The sequence below is a fragment of the Elaeis guineensis genome, chromosome 6 (genome assembly GCF_000442705.2).
Source record: "Elaeis guineensis isolate ETL-2024a chromosome 6, EG11, whole genome shotgun sequence".
In the NCBI taxonomy this organism is placed as follows: domain Eukaryota; kingdom Viridiplantae; phylum Streptophyta; class Magnoliopsida; order Arecales; family Arecaceae; genus Elaeis; species Elaeis guineensis.
In genome coordinates this window covers 129,447,651-129,461,839 of record NC_025998.2, presented here as the reverse complement: position 1 = coordinate 129,461,839, position 14,189 = coordinate 129,447,651, and the positions used below count along the sequence as shown (strand labels likewise).

At 37.7% G+C, this 14,189-nt stretch overlaps 1 protein-coding gene and 2 pseudogenes across 1 annotated transcript; all 3 read left to right on the top strand.

The window, feature by feature from the left end:
* Nucleotides 1-4,181: 4,181 nt before the first annotated feature.
* Nucleotides 4,182-5,339, top strand: LOC105046567 (chitinase 2-like; annotated as a pseudogene).
* A 1,538-nt stretch (nucleotides 5,340-6,877) lies between these two features.
* LOC105046568 (uncharacterized) lies at nucleotides 6,878-10,097 on the top strand (annotated as a pseudogene).
* Nucleotides 10,098-12,804: 2,707 nt separating this feature from the next.
* LOC105046569 (chitinase 2-like) lies at nucleotides 12,805-13,969 on the top strand. Its single transcript, XM_073259842.1, is given in 3 exon segments — nucleotides 12,805-13,526; nucleotides 13,529-13,603; nucleotides 13,606-13,969. Coding segments are annotated over 3 exon segments (909 nt in total). The 5' UTR covers nucleotides 12,805-12,847; the 3' UTR covers nucleotides 13,761-13,969.
* Nucleotides 13,970-14,189: the final 220 nt, after the last annotated feature.

Below are 14,189 nucleotides of genomic sequence, written 5' to 3'. Positions count from 1 at the left end.
GAACTCAATGTAGCATTCATCATGGAATATTTTACTCCCTTGAATCCACTACAGAATTCATGAGTTTCATGAGTCATATGCCTTCAAATATTCTCAATTTTGCATTTTTATTTTAGTTTGATGCACAATTGACCTCATAATATATCGTATTTAAAACTCATAGACTTTCCATATGTTGATCCAGTAATTTAAAGAAGAAAAAGAAATGAAGAAACTTGAATTTTGAGTGGTTCATATATAGTTTGGACAATTTCTCTTTTTTTTGAAATTAAAAAGAAAAACTGTCATCTTGCTATTAATATTTAAGCAAGAGAATTTATCTTGCTTTATGCAGCGTCAATATGTGGTATATCCTCCTGAGGGTCCTCGCCCCCATCACCAGAGAAACTCTGAAAGATGGCTCGCAATGACAACAACCATTGAGCATCCGGTTTAACCATGATGGTAGTTATATTCCATGTTATTATATCATTCGAAACTTGTAGAGTTTTAATAAGTTACTGAAACTTGATGAAGTTATGATGGGCCTTTGCATTCAAAAACATGAGGATTATCTGCTAGGTTTTCGGCCTTGAAGGTATGACTTATCAGAGAAGGAATCCCCAAAACATCTACCATTTTTTTCTTGAGTAGCTTCCTGTATGTAACATGAATGACTGTTCAAAAGACTACTGAAATTTTTCAAATTAATAATCTTATGAATAGAAGGCAGATGGCCAAGTCATTGTCACAATGTTGGCTGGCTTTTGAGTAATTTGGTTTGGTAAATTCCGAAAGAATGCAAAAGCTTAACCAAAATGGGTAGGAGAACTTGAAAAATACTATCAAGTAAAAAATGTAAAATATGCAATTTTATTGATATATATATGGCGGATAAAGAAACAGTTATGGGAGAGGCAATAGTGACACAGACATCATTTGAGCTGAAGATAATGCTATTAATTAATATGTGATTTCTGTGTCGTTAATGAATAAATTAGGAATAAGACTTGATGAACTATTAGGATATTTCAAGAATAATTTGCAGACTGCATTGCTTGAAATGGTTCAAAGAATCATTCAGCCAACAAAAAATCCAAAAATAGTTCATGAACCATTTTAGTACTTTAAGAGCTATTATGGCTATCCTATCTTCTCCAAGCCTCACAACATTTAAGACCAACACAGAATATCGATCAAATTAGATCATGTCTAAATATATCAAATGGTTCTGGCTAGTTGTTTATATGGAAACTGATTAAGTTATTAAGCTTGAATCGGATATAATGATGCTGATTGCTCTAAAATTTTCAGAAATGCACTCAAAATCACCAATAGCTAGAAGCAAAGTTGCATGTTGAGTTTGCAAATTTCTTTTATGTTTCTTTGAATTTTCTGCTTGAAGTCGGAAAAATTGACTTGTGTTAATAATTGACATCATCAACTCCTGAGTATCCTCCTCTCTTCTGGGCTGGGTTGTTGAGATTTTGGCTTAATTGGCTGATATTTCTCAAAGTTACCATATTTGACCATGAAAGGAGCAAAATTGGCACAGCTGAAAACTTAGAATTTGCATATGCCACTTTAACTCCTCTGATTTTCTTTGGGCAAATAGAGATCTCAATTGAATAACATTTGTATGTCAAAAATCTTTTGTTTCTGTCATATTATTTATTTGCGCATCGTTTGCTGCTGAGACAATTTACCTGTCAACATGTCCAGTTTTTTATGCTATTCAGAATACTTCAAGTATATTTATGGACAAGCTGCTTGAGTGATTTGTTATATTCGGCTGACTGATAGGATGGTGCTAAGTTTATGTAATGAACTTGCTGAACGTTTTAGGATATTTACTTTCAGCAGAAAATATAATAATAAAATACATGTGATAATATAGCTTGCTTCCATTATAATGACCACGATTTATACTATCTTTTAGTCTTTATACAAGTCATGAGTGTAGAGATACATTTCTGTTTCCTTCAGAAAAAGTTTGCTCCAATTGTCTGGATGGTCAAGCTCTTATCCTATGAGTGAAGACTCTAACTTGCTCATATTCCAACATCAATTTAATCTCAACCTAACCCTGGGATATAAGTTTTTAGGATCGGAAATTAAATGAGCAAGATGAACTCTAACTATATGGCCTGGAAATTCCTGGTCAAATCAATGACTTGGGCACTATCTTATCCATGAGGGGCCAAGCCTCCATGAAGGCATAGTGATATTTCCAGAAGGTTTACTCTGGCCAAAAACTTTTTCTCGGTGGACAAAGGTTAGGCCGGGTCAACGCTGACCCATGAAAAGGTTGTGCTGCAAATGTCAAACTCTAGAACAATCAAGTCCTTTAGATTTAGGGAGACCAAGGATTGGAATAGGAGAAATGTTTAGGTAGATGAAAAGTCAAATAGATGAAATTTCCTTTTCGAAGCAGTCAAATATATGAGATTTCATGTTTGTGAGCTAGATTTCAAAAAAATTGATTGGTTTAAGAGAGTAGAAGTCATAAAAGAAATTGTCAGAGGCTTTCATTTGCTCATGTATTCAGCTTCTGAATAGAAGGTTCATGATTGGAAGATTGTTATCTCCTACTTTATTTAGGGAAAAGAAAGAAAAAAAAACAAGGGTGGAAACCAACCGAGAAGTTATCATAAGACTCCGAATATGTTTCTAATTATTTTATTTTATTTCATTTCCCGAGTATGACTTCTTAGCTCTATATGGATTAGTCCACAAATTCTGCTAACATTATATGGTGAAGTCTTGTTATTTGGATCACCAACTTATTTTCTTGATTGATCGGTCACATGGGCGGTTAGAGAAATTTTTTGTGCACCACGAGCGGTACAAAATCGCCCGCACTGTCTGTGGTGATTAGCTCACGCACAGAGTCAAAAGAAAAAAAAAAATTTCACGCACCGCGTCTCGGCTCCATGTGTGAGCCAATCACCACGGGTGGTGCGTGCGGTTCTGTACCGCCTGTAGTGCACAAAGAATTTCTCTGGATGGCTATGGTTGACTAGAAAAGTCCAAAAAAGAGAGAGAGTGGTAAGTCCAAGAAGATTTGGGAGAGGACATCAGTGCTACCCTCAATTTCTCGTTATGTATCATAATGATTTATTTCATGCACATAGCTGATATCCTCAATCTATCTTTATTTATCATAAGGATTTGTTTTGTTTATTTCATGCTCACAAATATTTTTTTGTTCAACAAGACATAAAAAAATTATATTGCAACTCATATAAAAAATTTTTAACTTTGTGCATCTTAATAATCAAGCTGAAGGCAATCAGGCTGCATATCAAAAAATTATTGATTAAATCATTCTATCACGTATATCTTGGATCATCCAATAAAAAATCATTATATCGTCTAAGAAAAAGAAGATTATTCTATTCAAAAAACAAAAATTGTTAGTTGGCCAGTTTTTTTACTCAAAATTTTTAATCAAGCTTCAAAAATATTATATTTTTTTCTAATAATAGATGATGTGATAACTTTTTATTGGATGGTTCAAAATATATGTGGTAGAATTATTCTAACCAATAATTTCTGTTGCAAATCGATTGGCAGGCCAAACACTAAATGGAGGCTTCCTTTATATAAATGGAGGCTTCCTTTATATAAATGGAGACCTCATTCAACCTCCACTTGCCCAGGTCCTAACCTCCAATGGCTATGGTGCAGGTCTCTCGAGACATTATAGTTTTGTTTTCAGAACTATCTCCCTTCTTGATCTAACCGAATTTGCAATTGACATATCTACCATATAAACAATTTGCAATAGAATATGTGCAGAAATAATTAGTTTTGTAGTTGGATTCTTGCAGGAATAGAATCGATAGAATACGACAATGCCACAATCCCAAAACTTCATCAGTGCTGTCCAACTTCATTTGAGAGTCCTCTTCCCTCCCCTAGTTATTCTGCGGTATAGACTATTCAATAAAAGGCTACTAGGAAAGAGACCATCCGAGCTTCCTCACCCCAAAAACAAAAAAAAAAAAAAGAGAGAGAGAGAGAGACTATCCAAGCTAGAATTGCATCAGTCAACGCACGTTTTTTTCCTTGAAGTCATACGCCCCATGCATGTATACTTCTTCCTTTCCCATCCCCACTTGTTTCAACGTCCCCACCCTCGACCCATCAACCCCCACTCAAAGTCTATAAAATGGAACAACTCTCAACTCCATTCCTCACCAAACAGAAGAGCACAATTATCATCAAATGGCTTCCTCAAACCTCCCCTCTTCCCTTCTCCTCCTCCTCCTCCAAGCCCTTCTCATCCTTCTCTCACCAGCATCAGCTGCTAACTCCAATCTTTTCACCGAATACATTGGGGCCAACTTCAAAGGCGTCCGGTTCTCCGATGTCCCCATCAACCCCGGCGTCGACTTCCACTTTATCCTCTCCTTTGCCATAGACTACACCACCACCTCTAACTCCCACACCCTACCAATGGGCAGTTCAACATCTTCTGGGACACCGTCAACCTCTCCCCCTCTCAAGTAGCTGCCATTAAGCAGACACATGGCAACGTTAAGGTTGCACTCAGCCTTGGTGGAGCCACTGTCGGCGGTAACCCGGTATACTTCCAACCTTCTTCTATAGATTCTTGGGTCGATAACGCCGTCGATTCGCTCACAAGAATCATCGAACAATACCACTTGGATGGTATCGATATCGACTACGAGCAATTCCATGCTGATTCCGATACCTTCACAGAGTGCATTGGGCAGTTGTTGATGAGGCTAAAGAACAATGGAGTCATCTCCTTTGCTTCGATAGCTCCTTTTGCTGACGCGCAAGTCCAGAGCCATTACTGGCATTGTGGGGGAAATATGGACACCTCATAGACTATGTCAACTTCCAATTCTATGCCTACGATGCAAACACAACAGTATCTCAATTTCTGAGCTATTTTGCTGAACAGAGCTCCAACTATAATGGAGGGAAAGTGTTGGTGAGTATGATCACAGGTGGAAGTGGGGGGTTATCGCCACAAAATGGGTTCTTCCGTGCATGCAACATTTTAAAGAAACAAGGGAAGCTTCAGGGCATCTTTATTTGGTGTGCAGATAACTCCAAGAGCAGTGGTTTCCCCTATGAGAAGCAAGCGCAAACTTTGTTGGCCGCTGCCCGTTAATCTTAGTCAAATCACAAAATTTTAGCTATATGAATAAATATGTTGCACTGAATGGGTAACTTATACATGAAATTAATGAATGAATAAATCCTGTAATGTTTCTGATAAAAGATGTGGACTTGAAAGGAATAGAATTAAATAAATGAAGTATCAGATACTTCAATTTTAGCTCTTTGGGAGTATACACAGAAGTGTTTTGAATATTTGGATTTTCAAGGTTCGCTATGGGTTTCTGTTCATATTTTCTGTAGAAGTGTGGTTTGATAAATTCTTTTTTATTTTTTATTTTTGGTACAATGGTTAGATAAATTCTTTAAAGCCTTCTTCATGTCCGTAAAGATGTCATGGATATTGATTGTGATCAGCCATTGAACCCGTCTGATCAGAAACCATTCCGAATTTCATGGCCATGCTAGAGGGCTTGTGATGTTTCATTTATTTTATTTTATTTATTTATTTTTAAAGAGCCTTAAATTATTATAAAATAAATAAATAAATAAAGCAAAAGGATAGAGAGGGTGGACGACGGTAGAGGCATCTTCTATGGATTTATCATCATTGTGTTCCCCACTTTGATGAAGAAGTATGGGATGGATCATTGTCCTCTCCCTCTAATAGCCACCAATTAAATAAAGAAAGAAGAAGAGGGGTACCATGCTCACGATTTTGCACCATTGTGCCCCCCTCCATTGTGGATGGATGGGTATGCAACGCCACATCTGATAGTCACTTAAGATGAGCCACTGTATTTCTATACTAAATCTCATCTCTAGTGAGAGGAAGGAAGATCATGCAGATGGCTACCCAATTTTTCTCTAAGATCCATGCTTGTAGCCCATTATCGATTGCTCTTGAGAAGAAACTGAGGTGCATCGGCTGATGGCATGCATCTCTTTAGGTGGAAATGACATGTTGTGTCGATCTATGGTGGTATGGCTAAGATTTCACCAAGACCTATCATGGGATGTGATCGAGAGGAATTTCTCAATCGCTAAAAAAATAACAATTGGTCTTCGGAGATAGCAGTAGTTTGCCAACTGGAGCTTGTCCAATGACCATGGGATTTAATGGAGAGGAATGTTGATTTTAGCCCCCCTATTGTCCATCATATCAAAAATTTATAAGAAAATGCCATAAAAGCTCACCAGTAATTACTTGTGCAATCAAGGACATGTTGTTACGGCATAGCTCAAAATTATAAACGTGAAGTGAAGAAAAAAGAGACAAAACCTCATAAAACTCATTTTATGAGAAATAAGCTTTGAAACATCCAACAATTTTGGATAGTATCCTTCTTTATAGTCAGCCAAAGACACTTTGTTTTGTTTACCGATATGCTAACGGGTAAGTCTCAACAAATTAAATTTATTATTTATTTATTTTCCTTTTAGTTTCTCACACATGATTGCCCCGTCGGGGTACTCTGGTTATTTTGGGACAATTTCAGGGTGGCTTCTGTAAATTAGAATAATATAGCGCTTTGTCCATTATGCGAGTGGATATCCGGGTTTCGCTATGAGGCTTCTTCCCCGCTGCGTAAGGACGTAATCTCTGCCGTTCATTTTTAAATAGAGAGCCGAGATGCACCGGTTCCGAATGTGGGTTTTTAGTGTAATTGATTAAAAACTGCTGTCGTGTTAACATTCTTCTTTCTTCCCTTCTTCCTCCTTATATCGCACGGGTTCCCTTCTCGATATTGTTGCCGGCGAGGACGATCTCTCCCAGCGGCCGCCGCCGCCGCCGCGCCATAGCCGGTGGTGGCGCCACTTGTCGGAGGTCACCACTCACCCGTGGTCCGACGAGCATTCATGGCGAGCATCTTGGCCGTAAAACCGTGATTTTTATAGAAAAATTATATAAAAGCACCGTAGCGAGACCCCAAGAACCCATACTGGCGGCGATCATACCAGACAACCGTCTTTGCTCGCACGAGCAATAGCGGAATAGCGAGCGAGGAATTGGGAGGAGGCGGAGGAGATGTCGTCGTTCGGGATGTCGAAAGGGTTTCTGGAGATCGGCAAGTTCGCGATGTACGTGATCGTACCGATCGCTCTTACTTACGCCGTCACCACCGACTCGAAGAACCTCCAATTCGTAAGCAACCCTAGTCTCTCTACCATCTTTTTTATTTTTATATTTCTATTCCTGTCTATTCTAATTTTATCCTAGGTTGGTTGGTGGAATAAGAACACAGCTTTGTGTCGAACGAGATGTGGTATGGAACAGGGGTTTTGGAAGAATACTCCTTAAATTTAGGGGTTCGAAAACTATGAAGAACTAATTGTGGTTTGGTGGTATGCATTTGCAGTGGACCAATTCGTTCTACATTCTTAGGGTTCAATTTGCTTCGCTTTTAACTAATCACCAGTCAGACTGTGATCCTAGGCTTCTAATCGCATTCCAGGTTTTTGTGAAAAGGTCTGTTCGAATATGAACTGATTTAGCTTGGGAATTGGGGACCTGAGGACTGCACTGTCATTTGGGAAAGGAAGGAAATGTTGAAGGAATGAGAAAGCAAGATTTTTGTTAAGGTTGAACGATTGGTTGGGGCCCTATGCTTGATGAAAGATCCAAGGGATGATCTTGAAGAAGTTTCATCGGCTACCGATAGTGGGAATTGTAGGGAGGCGAAAGCTACAGGATAGAGGATGATAAAATTACCTTTCTTTTTCCTATCACAGTGGACCATATGTGGTACACCAGTGTAGAACTAATTACTTGGAAAAACTTGTGACTGTTTGTGAGAATTCTGGGGATCCCAGCCATCGTGGTGGACCTAGAGGGAAAGAGATTTGATGAGATGGGGTTTATTGACCTTGAGAGTCATTTTGAGGAGAATAACAAGGAGGGAGTTTTGGGATGAAGGGAGATAAGAACCCTGGAGGCTTAGGCCTGATTGCTTCTTGATGATGTTTGATAATTTGAGTATTCCATCAGAAGCATAATATTTTTTTGGTGTTTCGTTTTGTTCACGGGATCTCATCATAGCAATTTGACTGTTAATTGGCTTATCATCCTTTTGGGCGAGGTATAGAAATCATTATGTGTACAACTTCCCTCCACATAAGGAAGTTCATTAGACTTATACCATATCATTATCCTCTTGATTTTCTTGCTAAGGTTCTTTAAAAAGTGGAAAGAAAAACGCTGGGTGGCCAGGGTTTTTAGAAGGAAGATAACAAAGAGAGCTGTAAGTCCTTAAATCTCCAATGATCTATTGTGGACTTGAAGTCAACTTTTCTCATCAATCCCTGGTCTCCTTCCCATCTCTAGCAGGATGTCTCTTATATATTTTGACTCCTAGGTGGACTAAGTGACTTCTTGTTTTCTATTTCCCTTGTATCCCTCCTTTGCACATTACATTACTCCATCTGACAAAAAGATGAAGAAGCCATAAGATAGAGCACATATCTGTCAATGAGGAAGGAGATTCTAGTCACGTGGTATATATGCCAACAAGGAAGAAGCACCTTTATGAGATAGCATAAGATGTTCTAGGAGAATTGTTTTTGATATGCAAATGGCTATTATATTAAGAGGGGCAACTAAACAAAGATTAAGAAAAATAACAGTTGTTTTTGACAACCAATTTGGATTTGTGCCTAACAGATCGATAGAGGCTATATTTTTACTCAGATAATTGATTGAAAAATGTAGAGAAAAAGGGAAAGTATACATATGGTCTTCATTGACTTAGAGAAAAAGCTTATAATAAGGTACTAGGAAAAGTAATTTGGTCGACTTTAAAAGGGTGGGTTTACATAAACTCTATATTTAAATAACTAAGGGCATGTATACTGGAGCAATGATAAGTGTTAGAAGTTGTTGCGGTGCAACAATTGTATTTCCAATAGTTACTATGTGCTTATATCAAGGATCAGAATGAGGCCCATATCTTTTTGAACCAATTATGAATAAAATTACTGCTAGTATTCAGGAAGATGTACCATGACATATGTCATTTGCAGATGACATAGTATTGATTGATGAAAAGAGAATTAGATTAAAATTTAGTTGGATTAATGAAGTAAAGCTTTAGAGAATAAGAGTTTAAATATTAGTAGAAGAAAGATAGAATATATGGAAGGTAAACTTAGTGAGAATAGACATAAAGAGGTAATGCTAAGTAAAATTTGACGACGAAGAGATATCACAAAAATAAACCAATTTTACTACTTAGAATCTATTATGCAAAATAATGAGGAGATGTATAAAGATAGGTGTAATAAATTAAAGTTGGTTAAATGAAGTGGAGAGGTGCATGAGAAATAATATGTAAGAGACATATATCTTGAAGACTTAAGGGAAAAATCTTATCGAACTGCAATAAGGCCTGCTGTATTTTGATCATGATGAAATCAATGTAGCATTCATCATGGAATATTTTACTCCCTTGAATCCAATACAGAATTCCTGAGTTTCATGAGTCATATTCCTTCAAATACTGTCAATTTTGCATTTTTATTTCAGTTTGATGCACAATTGACCTCATAATTCATTGCATTTAAAAATCATAGACTTTCCATATGTTGATCCAGTAATTTAAAGAAGAAAAAGAAATGAAGAAACTTGAATTTTGAGTGACTCATTGTTTGGACAAATTCTCTTTTTTTGAAATTAAAAAGAAAAACTGTCATCTTGCTATTATTTAACCATGAGAGTTTACCTTGCTCTATAATTACTTGGCAAGTGCTGATTATGTTGTTTATGCAGCGTCGATATGTGGTATATCCTCCTGAGGGTCCTTGCCCCCCATCACCAGAGGAACTCTGAGAGATGGCACGAGAGATGGCTCGCAATGACAACAACCATTGAGCTTGCAGTTTAACCATGATGGTGGTGATATTACATGTTATTATATCATTTGATATAATAAAGAAACAATTATGGAAAGGCAATAGTGACGTAGACATCACTTTTGCAGAAGATAATGCTATTAATATGTGATTTATGTGTCTTTAATGAATAAGTTGTGAATAAGAATTGATGAACTATTAGGATATTTCAAGAATAATTTGTAGACTTCATTGCTTGAAATGGTTCAAAGAATCTTTCAGCCAATAAAAAAATTCAAAAATAGTTCATGAACCTTTTTAGTACTTGAAGAGCTATTGTAGGTTGTGGCTATCCTATCTTCTCCAAGTCTCATAACATTTAAGACCAACCGAGAATATGGATCAAATTAGATCAGGTCTAAATATATCAAATGGTTCGAGAAATTTGGCTACTTGGTTATTGGAAGCTAGTTAAGTTATTAAGCTTGAATCAGACATTATGATGCTGATCTGGTCTAAAATTTTCAGAAATGCACTCAAAATCACCAGTAGCTAGAAGCAAAATTGCATGTGGAGTTGGCAATTTTTTTTTATGCTTTTAAAAAAAAAAAAAAAAATCTGCTTGAAGTCCAAAAAATTGACTTGTGTTAATAATTGACATCATTAACTCCGGAGTATCCTCCACTCTTCTGGGCTGGTTTGTTGAGATTTTGGCTTAATTGGCTGATATTTCTCAAAGTGACCATATTTGACCATCAAAGGAGCAAAATTGGTACAGCTGAAAACTCAGAATCTGCATAAGTCACTTTAACTCCTCTGATTATTGTCTTTGGGCAAATAGATCTCAATTGAATAACATTTGTATGTTAGAAATCTTTTGTTTACAACATTGCTTGTTTGCTCATCCTTTGCTGCCGAGACCATTTACCTGTCAACATGTCCAGTTATTTATGCTATTCAGAATACTTCAAGTATATTTATCGGCAAGCTCCTTGAGTGATTGGTTATATTCAGCTAACTGATAGGATAGTGATAGGTATATGTCATGAACTTGCTGGACGTTTTAGGATATTTACCTTCAGCAGAACATATTATGATAATGTACATGTGATACTATAGCTTGCTTCCATTAAAATGACTATGATTTATGCTATATTTAAGTCTTTATACAAGTCATGAGTGTGGAGATACGTTGCAGTTTCCTTCAAAAAGAGTTTGCTCCAATGGTCTGTATAGTTTAGCTCTTATCCTATGAGTGAAGACTCTAACGTGCTCATATTCCAACATCAATTTTAATCTCAACCAAACCCAAAGATATAAATTTGTAGGTTCCAAAATTAAATGAGCAAGAACAACGCCAACTATATCTAAATGGCCTGGAAATTCCTGTTGGAATCAATGGCTTGGGCACGATCTTATCCGATAAAGCTGTTCAATTAGATTGGCTGAGCTGGGGATTTCACAAGCCTACGTAGGAGGAGGGAAACGTTTGTCCATCCATGTGGGGCCAAGGCTCCATGAGGCATGGTGATATTTCTGGAAGGTTTGCTCTGACCAAAGGCTTTGTCCAGCTGGACACAGCTTAATTAGGCTGGGTGAAGGCTGACTAATGAAAAGGTCAGCGCAGCAAACGTGGAATTCTAAGACTATCAAGTGCTTCAGTTATAAGGAGACCAAGAATTGGAATAGGAGAAACGTTTTGATAGATGAAAGGTCAAATAGATGAAATTTCTTTTTCAAAGAAGTCAAATAGATGAAATTTTATGTTCTTTGTGACCTAGATTTTGAAATGATTGGTTTAGGAGAATAGAAATCATAAAAGAAATTGTTAGAAGCTTTCATGCGCTCATGCTTTCAGCTTCTGAATACAAGGGTAAAAACCAACCATGAAGTTATTATAAGACATCTGAATGTGTTTCTGATTTATATCTTCTTTTTTTTTTTTTTTTTTTTTGAGTATCACTTCTTAGCCCTATGTAGACTAGTCCATTCTGCGGGCATTGTATGAAGGCTTGTGCTGAGTGAACGGTCACATGGGCGGCTATGGCCGACTACAAAGTCCAAGAAAGAGGGAGAGTTGGCAAGTCCAAGAAGATTTGGGAGAGAGACGTTGATACCCTCAATCTCTCGTTATCTATCATAATGATTTGTTTCATTTATTTAATGTACATGGTTGATACCCCCTATCTCTCTTTATTTATCATCATAATGATTTGTTTTATTTATTTAATACACATAAATATTTTTTGTGCAATATGGTATAAAAAAAAAATTATTTTAACTCATATGAAATTAGTATGATACTTGAGCAGTGGTTGAATAGTAAATTTTCAAGTTTGTGCATGTTACGACCAACCTGAAGGCAACCAGGCTGCAGATCGGTTGGAGACCTGGCATGAATGGAGACCTGTGATCTTACCTTCACTCGCCCGGGTCCTAAGCTCCGATGTCTATCGTGTAGGTTTCTTGAGACACTATAGTTTTGTTTTCAGAACAATTTTCTTCCTGTTCTAACCCAATTTGCAGTTCATAAGTCTCCATGCAAACAATTTGCATAGAATACGTGCTGAAATAATATATTTTTAGGGCTGGATTCTTGTAGGAATGGAGTCGATAGAATACGACACTGCCATAATCCCAAAACTTCATCATCGGTGCTGTCCAACTTCATTTGCCAGTCCTCTTCCCTCCCCTAGTTATTCTGCGGCATAGACTATTCAATAAAAGACTGCTGGAAATGAAACTATCCGAGTTTGAATATGTCAACACACCTTTTTCTTTGAAGTCATCCAACTTCGCACGCCCCACGCATACTTTTTCCATTCCCTATCCGCACTTCTTCCAGCCTTACCCATCCTCAACCCATCTACCCCACTCAAAGTCTATAAAATGGGACAATTCTCAACTCCATTCCTCACCAACAGAAGAACACAATTATCATCAAATGGCTTCCTCATACCTCCTCTCTTCCCTCCTCCTCCTCCTCCAAGCCTTCCTCATCCTTCTCTCACCAGCATCAGCTTCTAACTCCAATCTTTTCACTGAATACATTGGGGCCGAGTTCAAAGGCGTCAGGTTCTCTGATGTCCCCATCAACCCCGGCGTCGATTTCCACTTTATCCTCTCCTTTGCCATAGACTACACCTCCTCTAGCTCCCCCACTCCTACCAACGGTCAGTTCAACATCTTCTGGGACACTGTCAACCTCTCCCCCTCTCAGGTTGCTGCCATTAAGCAGGCACATGGCAATGTTAAGGTTGCACTCAGCCTTGGTGGAGCCACTGTCGGCAGTCAGCCGGTATACTTCCAACCTTCTTCGATAGATTCTTGGGTTGATAATGCCGTCAGTTCGCTCACAAGGATCATCCAACAATACCACTTGGATGGTATAGATATCGACTACGAGCAATTCCATGCTGATTCCGATACCTTCACAGAGTGCATTGGGCAGTTGTTGATGAGGCTAAAGAACAATGGAGTCATCTCCTTTGCTTCGATAGCTCCTTTTGCTGACTCGCAAGTCCAGAGCCATTACTTGGCATTGTGGAAGAAATATGGGCATCTGATAGACTATGTCAACTTCCAATTCTATGCCTACGATGCAAACACAACAGTATCTCAATTTCTGACTATTTCGCGGAACAGAGCTCCAACTATAATGGAGGGAAAGTATTGGTGAGTTTTACCACAGGGGAAGTGGAGGGTTATCGCCACAAAACGGGTTCTTCCGTGCATGCAACATTCTAAAGAACCAGGGGAAGCTTAATGGCATCTTTATTTGGTCTGCAGATGACTCCAAGAGCAATGGTTTCATCTATGAGAAGCAAGCGCAAAATTTGTTGGCGACTGCCCGTTAATGCCAGTCAAAGTACAAAATTTTAGCTATATGAATAAAGTCTCATAATTCGTGCGCTTGTAAAAGATGCTGAACTGAATGGGTAATTTATACATGAAATGAATGTAGAAAATAATAGAATTCAATAAATGAAGTATCAGATGCTTCAAGTTAGCTATTTGGGAATATAGCCATAAGTGTTTTGAATAAAAGATCTTTATTCGAATCTAAGATCTGCTGCAGATTTTCTTCATTGATTTTGATGATTCACTATAGGTCTCTGTTCATATTTTCTGTACAACCGCGGTTAGATAAATTCTTTAATGAGGGGCACCTCTGATAACATATTCCTTAGCATCTAAATAATATAAGTAAAATGATAAATGGATATTAATGGTGAAATTCTGTATTGACATGTAAGATTCTAAAGTAATTTTTCAGTGTGGAGTCC